The sequence below is a fragment of the Zootoca vivipara genome, chromosome 5 (genome assembly GCF_965207765.1).
Source record: "Zootoca vivipara chromosome 5, rZooViv2.hap1.1, whole genome shotgun sequence".
Classification (NCBI taxonomy): Eukaryota; Metazoa; Chordata; class Lepidosauria; order Squamata; family Lacertidae; genus Zootoca; species Zootoca vivipara.
Window position 1 is genome coordinate 54,351,324 of NC_142588.1, and position 17,414 is coordinate 54,368,737.

Consider the following 17,414-nt stretch of genomic DNA (forward strand, 5'->3'; position numbering starts at 1 on the left):
CATCAGAGAGTAAGGCACAGACAAGTTGCAGCAAGGGACCAAGAAACCCACTTGGTTCACCAGCTTTCTTTCCGACATGGCTCACGAGTCTTTCACAGGGTTGGGGAACCACGTGGCCATGCTACAAAACCCAGATTTGAAGCTTGATTCGATAATGAAAACTAGCAGGAACATCGGAATAAGTCCTGCTGTGATATGTAGGTTTGCAACTCTGGTTCTGTTTTTACTCCAAAAGCTCCATTGCATTCAATATTCCAAAAATATTTAATTCATGATGATTTTAATTTATATACCACTCTTCACAGCAATCACAGAGCAGTTTCCACAGTAAAAGCATAAAATACAACACCCAATTAAGCAAATGCTATTAAAACATACAGGTTATAAAAATAAAGTGGCAGTTGAAAGATTCCTAGCCACCATAGAATAGCACATATGATACAGACTATTCAGAAAATGGGTATCACAGGCTCTTAAACACCAGGATACACAGGTGCATCTGAAGCTGGTAAAGAAATTGATCTATTGTTGATACATGACACATTTCCAATGGTAGGAGATTCCATAAACAGGGCACCACTACAGAAAAAGCCTTTCCCCTGGTCATCATGTATTGTGCATTGTCCAGTGGTGGGACTAGAAGTGCAATATCTAGGCTAGCATATACTGAGAGATGCATTCCTGCAAGCATTTGGGCCCCAAGCTGTTTAGGGTCTTATACATAGACAGATCCTGAAGCTGAGGCTCCAATACTTTGGCCACCTCATGAGAAGAGAAGACTCCCTGGAAAAGACCCTGATGTTGGGAAAGATTGAGGGCACTAGGAGAAGGGGACGACAGAGGATGACATGGTTGGACAGTGTTCTCAAAGCTACGAACATGACTTTGACCAAACTGCGGGAGGCAGTGAAAGACAGGAGTGCCTGGCGTGCTATGGTCCATGGGGTCATGAAGAGTTGGACACGACTAAACAACAACAACATAGGCATTTAAAACCTTACCTTGGGTTCAGAAGCAAACAGGCAGACAAGGCAGATCACAAAGAATAGATGAAATACGATTCTTACTTAGTGTGCAACTCAGTAACCAAGCAGCAGCATTCTGCACCAACTGCAACTTCTGGACCATCTTCAAGGATTGCCCCATTCCATTACAGTAATCTAAACATGTGATTACCAGGGCATGGATCACAGTGGCAAGTCGATCACAGTTGGAAGGTTGTCCTGGTCCAGGAACAGCAACAGCTGGCAAACTAGCTTGGGCTGGGAGTAGGCACCCTTAGCCACTGTGGCCACTTGAGCCTCCGATGGCCATGCTGGATCCAGAAGTACCAGCAAGCTATATGCTTGTTCCTTCAAGGGGAGCGCCTCTGTCTTTTCAGCACACAATCTCAGTTTATTAGCCATCATCCAGCCCATTGCTGCTTCTAGTCCAGCACCTGTGCAGCCACACCTAATATACAAGGAATGAGGAGACAGAGCTGGAACCATTGGAATACTAATGACACTTCACTCCATATCCCCAGGTGACCTATCCCAACAGCTTCATTATCGATGTTAAAAACTATGTAGAACAGAATGGAACCCTGAGGAAACCCAGAGCACAAATACCATGGGGCTAAGCAGAAGCCCCCAAATGCTATTCTTTGTGCAGAAGGCATGGGGTTCTCTGTGTGTAGATCTACTCTCTGTGAATATCAGTGTCCTGTGGGCTGCAGTCTACATCTCCAACTCCCCATACTTTGAGCTTGACAATGTAGTACCGTATGGCATTACAACCTCCATCGGAGACTAAAAGAGAGATGTAGTTAGCTAGCATTTGCTGAGCAAACCCAGAATGGTAGTTAATATGCAAGCCAAGAGTATTTACAGGAGATCTCAGCGTCTGTAACTTAAAGCATTAGCGAAACAAATTGGAATTGCCTTCTGGAGGCCGTTGTTATAAATTACGGGCCCAACATCTGCCCACATCTGCAGTGTCTAGACAGTTTGTATCAAATATAAGAGTGTGGAAAGGGTCGTGAGTGTGTTGGGGAGAGGGCCTAAAAGGGAGGAAGGATCACACATGCAAAAAGCTTGACTCCCCATGGATTTAACATTCAGTTTCCATCCAAAATTAAGACCCGTCTCTGTTCTTGCTTGGTGGGATGAAGTTCCTGTCCAACCTGGGCAGGTTTGTAGGCTGCTTAAGAGGGTTTTCAGAACGTGAAAAGTTATTTAAACAATTGATCAATATAGGCCCCAGTGCTATGCCAATGCATTTAAAAACCCCAAGCACAGCCACATTGTCACTACAATGCTCCCAGAATAGACACTACTTTAAAACACTCTTCCCAACACAAGCTGCCTCTTCCCATCACCATAATATAGGCTGGCATAGATATATATTAAACCACTTTATCTTCATCATAACCCTGTGAGGTAGGCTAGGCTAAGAGAGAGTGACTGGCCCAAGGGCACAAATGAGTGGGGATTTTAACCCAGGGCTTTTCAGGCAAGGTTAAATGCTCTAATCAACACAGCATAATAAGCTCTTAGCATAGTCTTCTCCGCTGCTGCTGCTACCACCTCTTCTTCCACCCCTTCACACCTTCTCTCACCTGAAGGGAAAGGGCTATAGCTCAGTGGCAGAGCACCTGCTTACGATGCAGAAGGTCCCAGGTTCAATCCTTGGCATCTCCAGATAGGGTAAGTGAGAACCTGGCCCGAAACCCTGGAGAGTGGCTGCCAGTCAGTGTAGACAGTACTGATCTAGATGGACCAGAGGTCTGGTTCAGTTTAAGGCAGTTTCCTATGAACAACTAGGCCTGCTTACCTGGCGTGCATAATTCCCGCAGTGCGTAAATTGTAAATATAGCTCCATGTGGTTGCGGCTCCTCTTGCTCTGGCTAGAAAGGGGACCAGCCAGCTCTGCATTCCTCCACAGCTGAGCATCTTCTGAAGCACATTACCAAAAGAAGTGACCGGCTCTGTCCCTAATTTGTTAGCAACGTGGCAACTACTGAGGAGGTAAGGCAGACATTATTTATTTTAGTTACGTTAGGAAGCTTTAAAAAACAAAACAAAAAAAAACCCTGCCCTTCATCATGTGATCTTAGCCCCTGTGCCTTGTGCAGATCAGAGAGGCCAGGCCCTGTCAGCGAGAGCGACTATATTTTTTTTAACAGTTCCTAGCGCAAACCTTCTCATTTATATGTAAAGTAGCCATTAGTCATAGCTCCGTTCCCTCAGACTGCCTGATGTACAATCACATTTTGCAGTGGATGAATCTTTCCACACAGCTGCTCTGCTATGAATAATCCGTCACTGGGCCCATAAATCAGAAAAAAATCATGCACCTCCTTCGCCTGATCCTTACACAAAGTCATATATTTTACATGAGGACAAGCTAAATATTCATGAGGCTTTAAAAAGCCTCTTCTGACTCTAAGGGACTTGTTGGGGTTGTTTTTTGAGTTGTTGGGCTGAGCTGGCTTCTTTCTTCTTCTTCCTGTGCTCCATTTTAAAAGAAAGCAAAGCATTTCCCCCGTTTCTGCCATTTCCATGTTGTTTCATCCACTCCCATTTGGTCGTCTAAATATTAAATACCCTACACTCTTTTATAATAATCCTACCCAAACAATACTCCATGTGGGGTGGGCCAGACTCCCTCATCAGGTGACAGCGTAGGGCTACAGCCAGTTTTGCACACCTGCTGCCCTCACTGGAAATCCCAAATATTTCCACATAAGGCTGCCCATTATCATTCATGCACAATGCAAACGAGAAAAGCGGCCGCTCAAGTTCAAGGTGCTTGTTCTGACATGCAGAGCTCTATCTGGCTTCAGATAGGGGTTACCCCATGCACCTATAGAGGCCTTCTCTAGCATCAACAGGGTCCTTTTCCACGGCTTAAAAACATTCCATTACAGCCATTAGAATAGGTTGCAAGGGGTGTGTGTGTGTGACCCACATTACATCCTCTGTTTTGCAGATGTGCATATGATCTTTGCTGTAGGGTAGGTATTGCTATTTCTGTGTTGTAGGTGTGCGAGCTTGATAATGAGTGGTGCGTCTAAAGCAGGGATCCCCAAACTGCGGCCCTCCAGATGTTTTGGCCTACAACTCCCATGATCCCTAGCTAACAAGACCAGTGGTCAGGGATGATGGGAATTGTAGTCCAAAACATCTGGAGGGCTGAAGTTTGGGGGTGCATGGTCTAAAGCTACTGAATCATGGCACATTCAGACTTGCTGAGGTTTACAGCTCAGCCTCTTAGTCTCTCTGCTATACTGACTCAAGGATTCTAGCAGATTTTGGAGATGGCGTTCTGTAACAAGGTCATGGGCTATTCATAGAAGAGCAAGAAACTGCAGAGTGTTTATGATATAGCTGAAAAACAGGATTCGAGATGAAGTTGGTAACATTGAACCTCTTACACTGTACAGTACTCACCTCCTTAAACTCCAGTTCTAAACATTAAAGCCCTAATAGTTTCATAACCACAACCTCCCTGTCATCAGAGTCCATTCCGTCTTCTTTTCTCCCATTACATTTACGCTTGTCCCTTCAATTTGCATTTGTCTTCTATCTTTATGCTGTGTCTTGAAAAGTGAAAGTGACATGTATCCCCCTCCAGTTTATTCAAATCACCCACATTATTAAATAATTTGCCTTCTTTATAATCCAGAAAGCCCTATATCTTATGGTTAGTACGGACTACAAGTGCAGAACAATTAGCACATCCCCCTCACAATATGCATTGCAAGAAACTATCCTATTAACTTCTTCTTCCACCACAAACTACTCCCTTCATTTCTCATTTCAGCCTGGAAAGAATTAGCCCAAGAAGCTGTCAGTAAGGATAGTAATAAGTCTGAATGCATGCAGCTGCCAGCCCTGCAAATTTAATTTAAACACATCGTTCTTATTATTTAAAGTGTTATAATTCAGGCGATAATGCCCAAAGGAACTGAAATTATGGAAGATCTCCATTATTTCAAGGGTTGATTCTACAGATTCCCCAAAGAGTCACTAGAAATGTAAAAACAGGAGGCATAACAAGGGTGAGAAACGTGGTAGTCTTCATTGAAAATCAAGTGGCCACTATTCCTTGTTAAATTGATTATTGCCACTATCTACTGACATTGAATTCACCCCAGGGATGATGATGTTGTTGTTGTTTAGTCATTTAGTCATGTCCGACTCTTCTTGACCCCATGGACCAGAGCACGCCAGGGATGATACTGGCTGATAAAGTCTTGGAGGCAGTGAGTGATATTCTATTGCAAAAATCACCAAGACAATGACATTACAGTACATGGATTTTTCCTGGGACAATTATAGGAGTGAATAGCCTTTTTCTTGAGTTGCACAGATGATTGAAAAATGCAAGTGGCAAATTAGCGCTATGTTTTGAAGCCAGAGTGCACAGAAACGCTGTTTATCTTCACACTGGTATGCTTTCGAACTGCTAGGTTGGCAGAAGCTAGGACAGAGTAACAGGAGCTCACCATGTTGTGTGGATTTGAACCACCAACCTTCCGATCGGCAAGCCCAAGAAGCTCAGTGGTTTAGACCACAGCGCCACCCACATCCTTATCTGCACAAGCAAGATAATTTAACAACATACTGTGTGTTTAGTCGTTTAGTCGTGTCCGACTCTTCGTGACCCCATGGGTCACATACTGTACATACTGTACTTAGCAACTTCTCTTGGGGAAGCATGGAATTCCATAGATGCGGGCCTATCTTGGAAAATGGTCGTTTTCACTTCCCCAAAGATGAGCGCAGGGAGAGTTAATCTCAAAGGTTATGAAATCCCAGGGTGTGGATGGCTTTATAAATTACACTATCCCCACCCCTGAATCTGTGATAGAAGTATCTGTTTATAAAAAACGTATTTGCCAGTCACTGCAGAGATATACCCAGATTAATCCAAGGACGCTTCTTGTCACAGATGTTCCATGTGAACATTTCAGCACTACCGCAAGCGATCTTGACCAGTTACAGCTGCTTCTAGACAGAAGCAGATATTCTACTTCTCTGGAGAAGGAGCAGGTCTTCCAACCTGAGGCCTGGAATTCTTAAGAAGACTTTGGAAAGGAGCGAATACTCAGTCAAGTTTCTTTGTCGTGTATGTGCCATAAGAAAAACTTCTTTGGCTTCTTTGCACAACAATTTCTAAATATTGAAAGTGCCTCATATCGATGATATAATTAACCTTATAATAACTGGTAAGGCATATCAGTTATATTATCCCCATTATGCAGATGAGAGACAGGAGGTTTGACAAAGCCTACCTAGTGAGTTCATGGTTGAGATTTGAACCAGGGGCTTCCCAGCTGACACTCTAGAGATCAAATTCAGTCTCCTATGCAAGCTGTTGGGTGAAAACTGTGGCCCACATCAGAGCACATGCCATCTGGACTGCTCCCTCTCCCTTCTATCATCAACTGCCCTGCAGGAATGTTTCCATGAAAGAGAGAGAGGAGGTGGGGGAAGGAGGCAGGCATCCAGCTAGATGACCGCTATAGCGAGGGAGGTGATTGGCAGAAGAACAATCCTATATATGGAAAGGGGTGGAGAGGATGTGAAGGGTGACTGGGTCATGCTCCTAGCCACTAGACTTGCTCTCAATTAATTTAGTTAAACTGATATAAATTAACAACTGATCTCCAAAAATGTTCCACTGCTACAAGGTCCATTTCTAAACTGCCAGGGGGACTTAGATGATATGAGGAAGAGAAATGTCACACACAAAAATCCACAAATAGGATTGAGTCTTGGATGAACATGATCACAGTTTTGAAACTCAGAGGGTAAACTGATAGCAACTTAAATAGTTTAACCAGACTGTAAGGACTTTGGGAGGCTATTTATTGTATGGTAGTATTATTTAACATTTTTACTCAACAGTCTATCATTACAGTCTATCTTGTTCATAGACTTGTTCCTGCAGCATGTCATTTTTTCTCTAATCTGACAGATGGGCTGAGGCTGAAAGATAGCAGCATGCCCAAGGCCAGTCAATTAGTACATAGCTGTGTTAAGGTTTGTATCCAGGCCCTCTCTAGATGCACCTGCCAGATGAAACAAAGTTAAGGTATGAGTGTCTGAATTTGCTTACAATAACCCCTCCTTACTGTGCAACTGTTATTTCTGCTCTCTCCTTTGGCTAAACTTGACTTTCTTTCTCCTTAGCCTCCTCTGCTGTATTCCGTTGTTGAAATTTGAAATTTACATTGTAATCGCCTCAGGGCAGGGACCTGCACATTTTTGTTGAATGGGTTATCATTTTCTGTCGAGTGCCATCTACTGTCATGCTGCAAACCTAACAATAACACTAATAATACAAGCTCACATGAAGTCCAATATTCTGAGAAGAGTATGGCTACTAATAAAAAAACCTAATTGTACTGTCTATTTCATATTTCACAATGTTTCTAATCTATGGTTACCAACTCCTGAAATCAAAACATCTGCTGTCTGAGGTGGAGCCCAGAGCTAGTGCTTTGTGGAGCCCAGTTGATTTTGCCACATGAAGAACAGAGCCATGGCCAGAAGCTGTCTATTCACAAAATGTCTATACGTACTGTATAGCAGGTGCAGTGAAACTGTGGCCATCCAAATATTGTTGGACTACAGCTCCTATCATCTCTGATCATTGGCCATTTTGACTGGGGCTGATGGGAGTTGGAGCCCAACAACATCTGGAAGTTAGCTGCTCCTGCCATATACCTTTAAAATGAATTGGGGTAGTGGTGGGAAGAGCTGTATCTTGGCAAGAAGACTGAAAACAAAACAAACAAAATAACTAGTCAGGCTTTTCCCAGTCAGATGCAATCCCTATGATAAACATAGGGTACAAAGCCCCGCAAACTTCTTAATCCCCTTCTCTCCAGTGTTTAGCATTCAGTAATATAATGCTGCAAATCAGCATGCATTCCAGAAATGTATTATATCAGGGAGTTGCCAATATGGTGACCGCAGGCACAAAGGTGCCCTTGAGGCCTTCCCTTGGTGCTCACAAAGCCACAGATTCTCCCTTGGAAGAAAATGCAATTACTTTTTTCTCCCCTGTAAAATGTATACAGCTGAAGGGGGAAGTTGGAAGAGTGACATTCTTCTTCCCAGTTTCCAGGATTCTTTGGGGAACGCATGACTGTTAAAAGTGATATATGGTGCTTTAAGTGTATGGTGCCCCCCACCCCACGAATGCTGGACCCTCAGCAGCTGCCCAAAGGATCTGACCTCTGGCCCCAGCAGCCCTATCCCTTATTACGAAAGTATGATGCTATCAGTCAAAAATTATATTGCAGGGGTCAGGGGTGTGTGAACTAGATGACTCTTTGGGTTCCTTCCAACCGCACAATTCTTTGGTTCCTATTTCACATAAGATGCATACCTTGCTGCGATCTGGAAACCTACAAACTTCCACGCCTAAAATCACAGCAGTGTCTTAATAAGCAGCGACATCTTTTGCATATCGGGTTGCAAGCCTATGCTCTCCTTTCCCAGATTGAGAAGGAAGAAGGAAAAGCAACTGCGGCTCGTCCACCTGCAGCCCTTCGGAAACTACAGCTTCCATCAGCCCCTTCTCCCGCCAGCTGGGAGAGGCAGCCGTTCCTCCCTGCTCCCCCTTCCCCTTAACCCAGCTCAGCTCGGCCCACCCGAGCGCGCCGCCACTTCCCCCGTCTTCTCGCTGCCTTCGGAAGCAACAGCGCCGGGTGCGCCGTCTCCCTGTGCGCGGGGCTTATTGGGAATTGTAGTCCGCGATGTCCACTCGGGCACTTCTCGGGAGAACGGCCGGGGACTACATTTCCCACTTACCTGAGCCGGAGGAAAACGGAGGTTTCTCTCCTGACTCTGCGGTGGCTGCGGCCTTGCGTTGAGGGAGGGAGAAGGGAAGGGGTGGGGGGCGGCCAGGCCCCGGCTGAGGCCCGGAGCTGGCGGGGGAGCAGCAGCCACAGCAGAGGCGGATCGGGGGGGCTATGGACCCCGCCGAGGCGGTGGTGCAGGAGAAGGCCCTCAAGTTCATGGTGAGGAGGGAAAGAACGGGGAGAGGATGGCGGTGGGGGGATGCGGTGAGGCGGCGGGGAGTTGGCGGTGACTGTTGCTGGTTGCTGTGGTAGGAAGAGGAGGGGGATGGCGGGAGGGGGATGGCGGGCGGGGGGCAGGAATATTCGGAAAGGGAAGCTCTATGGCGAAAGGGAGAGCGGAGGCTGTGGTGTATATGGAACCCGCTGGCAACCCCAGAATATCTGCGAAATGGGTTTAGGTAACTGGGAGGACCAGGGAAGGCATACATTTTGAGAGCTGAGGATTCTGCGGGATGTATGGGGAGGAAAGGGGGGCAGGCGAGTCATACCTTTCCTTTTCGGGTTGGGTCTTTTTTTTTGAGCTTCTGTTATGTGGGGTTGATTTCGAAAGAGAGAGGATGCCTTTTAAAAAAAAACAACCCGAGGGATTTGGGTAACGGGGGGGCTTAAGAATGCGACTGAATTTTTGAGGGGAGAAAATATTGTGAGGCTTGGGGACACACTTAAGGAACGCTGAAGGGAAGGCCTGTATAGAGGGACTGATGGAAAAGATGGAGGGTCTAGGAAAAGCTGGACTAGATTGGGTTGTGTGTTTTTTTAAGGGATGGTGGTAGGTGGGCACCTAGGTGTTCTTAAAGGCCTGGAGTAGGCTTAGGGTTTTGGTTTCAAAGGCGGACTTTGCTAGCAAGGGTAGCTATGTTGGGTCACTTTTGAAGAATGCAGGTCTTCTCACAAAAGTATGCAGTAAGCTGAGACAAAATAAAAAAATTCCTTCCAGCAGCACCTTTGAGACCAACTAAGTTTGTCATAGGTATGAGCTTTAGTTGGTCTCTAAGGTGCTGCTGGAAGGAATTTTTTAATTTTGTTTCGACTACGTCAGACCAACACGGCTACCTACCTGTAACTAGTAAGCTGAGAGTTAGTGGGAAGGGTCCTGGAGAATTCAGTTTCCAAAGTGAATAATTACATGGAGGCTTCTGTTAGTAAATGCAAGGAGACCTAGTGAGTGCCAGAGGCTTTGAAACATTACATTGCAGTAAAGGTGGGACCTGTTTATGGGAGGGATTTCAAACTCTGTTTCCACTATACAGTTGAAAGGTGACCAAGCAATTACCCTTTTAGGCCTGGTAGGTTTATATTAAGATCAGGTGACTGCTTATTATTTTATAGTGGTTTACTCTTGTTAGATATACAAGGGAGTTTATGACTTCTATATAGAATAAGTGCACCATGGTGTCATCTGATAGCAAAGGCGGGAATGAAGGCTTGCTTTCCCCAGCTCTACAGGGGTCAGGGACCATCTATCCTTTCTAGAGACCATCTATCATTTTCAGCCTCTGAAGAGGAACAGCAGCACAAGGATTAGGAAAGAAACACAAAGTTATCAAACTAATACTTACCTAAACTAGAATTTTACCATATTGCCCAGATACTAGAGTTTGGAATGCAAAGTCAGGAAAGATTCCAGCTAAGCTGTTTTTAAACTTAAATGTGCAAGAGTATTGTCATAATGTACACAAAAAAGACGTGGGGCTGGTAGTCTAGCACACATAGTCATAGAACTGTCAAGTGGGAAGGGACCACATAGGTCACCTAGTCCAACTCCCTGCAATGCAGGATTCTTTAGACCCATAAGAATATTGTGTAAAAGCTTTGTGCTGCAAATGCCAACACATGCTGCTTCAGGCAGCTTTGAGCCATAAGAGACAAACCAAGGTGGTGGCTGACATCATCTTGTATGATGCATTTCACAAGGCTTTGTAGTGGTCTCACACATCTCTCCAAAGCAGAACCCCCAGATAGTAGAGAACTTCAGTTGAATGACTGCTTGGCTCCATGCAAGCAACACATGAAGTTCCATTTTTCATCGCACTTTAAGTAGGCAAGTTGAAGGCAAGGCATGGAATATTGGCTTTTTTCGTCCTAGATATGTCAGGAAACATTTTCCCCTCACATCCATTATTTTTGAAATTCTTTATTCCTCTTGGGGGGCAATGAAGTCAGCATATGATCAGAGGTACTCAGCCCTAGGGTCAATAATGTTTATTTACAAAAGATGGCATAGCTCATAAGTGCCTACTGAGTATTGCTTTTGCTGTGGGAAGGAGGGAGCTCCATGTGATCTGGCTTAGGGTGGTGTAAAATGTCTGGGAGGAACTGGATTGTTTTGGAAAGCAATACTTTCTGCAATTGGCAAAATTCTCCCAGTTCTTCAATTGTTCTAAAAGTAAAGCTTTAATTATTTGACAATAATTGATAGCCAGTGGCTAATCTATTTAATATTTATTCATTTACTAAAGAATATTATCTACAGCTACCATTTGGTACTTGACATAAGAAGCATTTGGTTGCTCACCATACATAATATCTTGATTCACAACATACTGTCATTGCAGTTTTGTGTCATCAACTGCTACACATGACTTGCTTTACCTCTGGAACAGTATTTATGTGATTGGATTTAGGGGACTATGATGTGGTTTCTTGTCATATGATTGCACTCTCGCTCTTTTTTTTTTAACATCTGCTTTCAATAATAATTAGAAAAAGTACTTCTTATTCAGCTGGCTGGAGAGCAGGCAACAAAGGGTTAACACCAACAGAAAGCAGGGGTAGCAAAACTGACTGCTCATCTGGAGGAGAGAACCTTCTCAGTTTCAGGTCTCTGGTTCTGCTTTTGAAAAGAGAGAAGGGTCTTTTTGCTATTCCCAAGTTATAACTGGGAGCACAGCCAATGCCTTTCCCCTCCCCTCAAAGCAGCAGTATTTCCCTTCTCTCCTTCACCCTAGTGCCCCTCCCAAATCACACAGAATAGGCTTCCCCTGCTGGATGTCTCTGAACACAAGAGGTAGTTTTTGGGGACCCAGATTCTTTCTATTCTTCATTTGCCTCTAGTTAATGGGAAAGAAATTCTCCAACAATTTTTCATTTGGTGGAACAACCAATCAGTGGCTATGGACATTGTGACTATCTCTGCCAATCACTTAGATTCTTCCAGTTCTGAGACCAGCTCCTCTTTTTGGCTCACATTCCTGTTCAAAATCCATGGGATGTGGAAGGAGCAGGTGCAGATGGTGACCTACTCATGAGCATTGCCACAAGTCAGTCCCCAATTGGGACCCCAAGTTGGTGTGATCTAGCTGGAACAGAGATGCTCCCATTGTTTCCCCTGGCCCTGTTAGACCCCAGTTCTAACATGTTGCCCCAGGGCATTCTCTCACAGTCTCTTAAGGCTCTAGGAACTGGTGTGTTTTGGGTTTCCTTTGGGTGGATGAATAATCCCCTTCCAGCTTTCCCTCTTACTCTAGACCTGATGATACCCTTCCTGTATGAGTCAGCTTCTTTTAAGAAAGAGGGTGGTGGATGAGTTACCCCTTTGCTCTCTACTTACTTGCCTGTTAAACAGAAGGGGGCCTTGAATTTCATTTGCGTTGGCCCATAAATTGGACATAGCCTTGACTGTATTTTTAGAACACTGAAATGGAGAACAGTCTTCAGATTCAGCTAGAAGAGAATAGCTGTAGTGAGGTGAGGAGTTATGCTTATTTCAACCTTAGTTTTACTTTCCTCTTAAGCAGGGTTCCCCAAACTAAGGCCCCCTGCAACTCCCACCGGCCACTGCCGCCACTCGCTCTCACTGGCGCGGCGCGACAGCCCACTTCCTGGTCGGAAAGGCGCCAGAAATAGCTTTTGCGCATGCACAAGCGCAAGCGTCATTTCCGGTGCACTTCCGGGCTGGAGGAGGTTAGTATTTAGTTAGGATTTCAAACTCTGTTTCCACTATACAGTTGAAAGGTGACCAAGCATTACCCTTTTAGGCCTGGTAGGTTTATATTAAGATCCAGTGACTATTATTTTATAGTGGTTTAATCTTGTCAGATATACAAGCGAGTTTATGACTTCTATATAGAATAAGTGCATCATGGTGTCATCTGAGAGCAAAGGCAGGAATGAAGGCTTTCTTTCCCCAGCTCTACAGGGGTCAGGGGGCCTTTCTAGAGACTATCTATTCCAGGCATCCCCAAACTGCGGCCCTCCAGATGTTTTGGCCTACTAGCTAACAGGACCAGTGGTCAGGGATGATGGGAATTGTAGCCCAAAACATCTGGAGGGCCGAAGTTTGGGGATGCCTGATCTATCCTTTTCAGTCTCTGAAGGGAACAGCAGCACAAGGATTAGGAAGGAAACACAAAGTTATCAAACTAATATTTATCTAAACTAGAATTTTACCATATTACCTAGATACTACAGTTTGGAATGCCAAGTCAGGAAAGATTCCAGCTAAGCTGTTTTTGAACTTAAATGTCCAAGAGTATTGTCATAGTGTACACAAAAAAGTGAGGTTAGTATTTATTCTATTATTATTATTATTATTATTATTATTATTATTATTATTATTATTTCTGACCCGGAAGTGGGCGGGAAATCATGTATGGGCGCGCGCTCTGGCCCACCGCTCAATTGGCGCAGCGGGCACTGGCCTGAAGCCGGATAAGTTTAGGGACCCCTGCTCTTAAGCATAGCTGACTATGCTGAAGAGTAATAACACCCATTCAAGCAAGTGCTTAATACCAACTTCATTGGCACGCTGTAGGTTACCACTGAGCCTAGGGCTTGCTGATCAGAAGGTCGGCGGTTCGAATCCCTGTGATGGGGTGAGCTCCCATTGCTTGGTCCCAGCTCCTGCCAACCTTGCAGTTCAAAAGCACGTCAAAGTGCAAGTAGATAAATAGGAACCGCTACAGCGGGAAGGTAAACAGCGTTTCTGTGTGCTGCTCTGGTTTGCCAGAAGCGGCTTTGTCATGCTGGCCACATGACCTGGAAGCTATACGCCGGCTCCCTCGGCCAATAATGCGAGATGAGCGCGCAACCCCAGAGTCGGTCACGACTGGACCTAATGGTCAGGGGTCCCTTTACCTTTACCTTAGTAATAAAAAATGTATCCTAACCTCCTCAAGTGGGTTTATTGTTTTTGTTTGTTACTATGTTATATATTTTTGTGTTTTTATATTGTAAACCGACCTGTGATCCTTGAACGAAGAACAGTATAAATAGCATTTAGTAAATTAAAAATTTAAGAAATAATAAATAACATTTGCAGTGACTGGCCATGTTTGCTAAAGCATGGATATTATAGATTAATGACTTCTGTAATGCAGAAATCTGCATTCAGCATCATCATAGAATTTGATTAACCCAGCATTTATTTAATTATGTAGTGAAGCTTTGGTGACACTTGAGTAGAATTTTATTTATTTATATTTATTTCAAAGCATTTCTAAACCACTTGATATTTAAAAACCTCTTAAGCAGCATACAAGATTGCAACATAAAAACAAGAAAACTGTGTCATAAAAATGGAGATGCAGACATAAATAGTATTATAAAAACAGGTAAAATAGAATTTCATTAATAACATGGTATTATTTTATGAGCCAGGGAAAGCTTGGGCAAAAGTTATGCTGCCTTTCAAAAGGTAGTAAACATTATTTATTCATTTACCTATTATATATGATTCTGCTCCAGTAAGGAGCACATAAAGTGACTTAAAGGCAAAATAAAATTTGATACAATGATCCCCTAATTTGAAGGAGTAGGAAGGTATATGTGGTAGAACGTGTTCTTAGGAGTGTTAGACAATCAAAGATATGCACTGGCCTGACAGATTTAAAAAACCACAATGTTTTGCATGTTTACTAAGAAGTAAGTCTTACTGTGATTAGCAGGGCTTATTTCCAGGTATGTCTGTAAAGGATTGGAGTTTAAAGTAATAATCAGCACTGGAGGCAGCTGCAGGTGAACTAAAATTGCTGTTAAATGCTTATTTTGGTCCTTACTCCATTGAGAGGCAAGCCATAGAATTCTGCATTGATTGAAGATTCTAGGTGTTTTTTAAAGGCAGTTTCATGCAAAGTATGTTTGCATAATCCTGTTGGGAAATACCAATATGTTAATAATAGCTACAAGATGAGTTCAAGAGTCCTTTGCCAGCCAAAGTGAACAAAGGCAGTTCCTAGCCACTGCTGCCTTTTGAGAATCCAGACACAACAGTGAAGGGTCCCAGAACTCCCTCAATTCAGAGGTCTGCAAACCATAATACTGTAATGTAAGAAGTGTTCTGCCAGATCATACTGAAGACCTGTTTATCCAGCGTGCCGTTTCCTACTGTGGCCAACAGATTCTTTTGGAAAACTCTGACACGGAACACAAGGACCATAGCATTCTCTCCTGCTGTTGTCCCCTAGCAATTGCTATTTGGAGGCATGCTACCTCTGATCTTGCAAGTACAGTAGTATGCACTTATGGTCACTGATAGCCTTATCCTTTATGAAGTTGTCTATAATAAGTGTGTGGAACCTCTGGCCCTTCTGATGATATTGGGCTACAACAGTATCTTCCCTTCCCTTTCACCATCCATGCTGTGGCTAATGGCTAATGGGAATTGTAGACTGACAACAGTAGGAGGGCCACTGGTTTTCCCTTTCCTCATCTATAAGATCAGCACCCTTTTGTCTTGTAGTGATTCACCTCCAGTTTCTTTCTCCCTCCACCAGTCCGTGACTGACTAGATCTGTAGTCCAACAACATCTGGAGGCCATGAATTCCCATCAGCTGCAGCTAGCATAGCCAAAGGCCAAGGATGATGGGAATTGTAGTTTAACAGCATCTGGAGGACACCACATTATAGCTACCCTGATCTAGATGTTGGTTTGAGGAATCACTCAAAATTGAGTTGAATTGTATATTTTTATTGTAAGCCACTTTGAGACCTATTTGGTGAAATGTTTATATGTATGTGTGTGTGTGTGTGTGTGTGTGTATATATATATATATAGTGTGTGTGTGTGTGTGTGTGTGTGTGTGTGTGTGTGTGTGTGTGTGTGTATAGTTAACACAATGGGTGTATTAACTGGCTGTGCTAATTTTTAGATTGCATAATAGATAAGATTTATACTTTTGCTTCAGATTACTGGACTTTATGAAGCATTGGAAGTATTTTGCACATTGAATAGGAAAGGGATAATAGATGCCATAGGCCACTGGTCCCAAACTTCCCAGTTGTATTGGTTTCTCCTTAGGAGATTCTGTCCCATAGGAGAGAGAACAAAAGTTCTCTGATAAGGTCTGAATGTCTAATAATTGTAACTTTGCTCCCTTGCATTCTGTGTGTAGCTTTGGGAGCACTGTCTTCTGCAAAATGTGTTAGAACCTTCTGAAAACATCATAGCCACAAATCTGTTGTTGTAATGGTAAAATTAACTTCACCCTTTGGTAAATTTGTTTTTTGTTTTTTACTTCAACAAATTTGTCTTTTAGATTCTGCCGCTGAGTAGTTGAAATTATGCTACAGGACTAGTCTTTAGCTTTTTCAGACCAGGGACCCATGTTTAACCCAAGCAGAGATTTGGGCCCTATTTCTTAATTGTTCATGTTATATATCTGCATGGTGGTAGTGCTCCACTTTTGATTAGACTACAGCCCAGTAGTGGGTCCTGACCCACTATTTGAAGACCAGTGCACCACAGGAAATACCGATAATCAAGGGCATTAATAGTCTGAAATCATTCCAATGCACACTATGAAATTACTAAAACTAGCTGGAAACTGGAAAAAAGAGTACATATTTACTCTCTGAGGATGTAGTGTTGATGCTCAATATTATGCAGAATAAACATTTTGGGTTGGTAAGAAAAGTCAATCATAGTTTCCATTCCTATACTGCATAGTCTTGCAGCATCCTGAGTCCACTTTTTTAATATAGACAATTTCTACCCTGCTTTTTGATTGAATGATCCTCAAGGCGGCTTGCAATAGATTGTAATAATACCCACACAAGCTACGTTGCTCCCCAAACAACCACAAGAAAGCTCTCTCTTGCAGTTTCCTGGTCATCAGAACTCTCTTCCTCTCTCCAGACCAGGGGTTCCCAACAAAATTTTCTCGAGGACCCCTCATCGAGCCGCTATTGTGACAAGGACCCCCATTAATTCCTAATCCTAAAATTAAAAAGTGAGAGCCAAATTAAGAGTTTTTATATTTTATATTTATACGTTTTTTACAGTTCTTCCTCTTCATCTGTAGGCCTTTGTCGTTTTAACAAACCACTTTTTAACCAACGATCCATTTTTAACTACACGAACTGTAGCTTCCGCGAAAAACAACGCTTTGTTTACAAACACTACTGTTTTGCAAAGAGGCAGCGTGCACCAGGGAGGAGGGAGGGGAATGGAGAAGACAGTGTACCTGCGCAGTAGCGCACAAATGAAGCCGACACACGCAAAGCATCTTGGGGAGGTGAGCGTTAGTAGAATGCGCACACTGCCTCTTTGCAAAACAGTAGTGTTTGTAAAGCGCCACCTAACGGCATACAGCAGAACTACTGCCTCTATCTAAT

The 17,414-nt window shown here is 43.6% G+C and overlaps 1 protein-coding gene and 1 long non-coding RNA gene across 16 annotated transcripts in view; one reads left to right on the forward strand and one right to left on the reverse strand.

Moving 5' to 3' along the window:
- Positions 1-263: 263 nt before the first annotated feature.
- LOC148685681 (uncharacterized) lies at positions 264-2,997 on the reverse strand. Its single transcript, XR_015950010.1, has 2 exons — positions 2,815-2,997; positions 264-1,452 (listed from the first exon to the last, which is right to left on the reverse strand). It is a non-coding gene; the product is annotated as an uncharacterized LOC148685681 (long non-coding RNA).
- Positions 2,998-7,003: 4,006 nt separating this feature from the next.
- BTRC (beta-transducin repeat containing E3 ubiquitin protein ligase) overlaps positions 7,004-17,414 on the forward strand; it is a 128,308-nt gene continuing 117,897 nt past the window's right edge. For 2 of the 15 annotated variants that reach the window (XM_035133692.3, XM_088669655.1), the window contains exons 1-2: positions 8,803-9,019; positions 13,262-13,361. Coding sequence is in view for 8 of the 15 variants with exons in the window: in XM_035133684.3 (XP_034989575.2) it covers positions 8,972-9,019 (48 nt within the window). In the remaining 7 variants the exon portion in view is untranslated. Of the gene's footprint in view, positions 7,084-8,496; positions 9,020-13,261; positions 13,362-17,414 lie in introns of those variants that run through there. The other 13 variants (XM_088669654.1, XM_088669656.1, XM_035133684.3 and 10 more) reach the window with 10 other exon arrangements.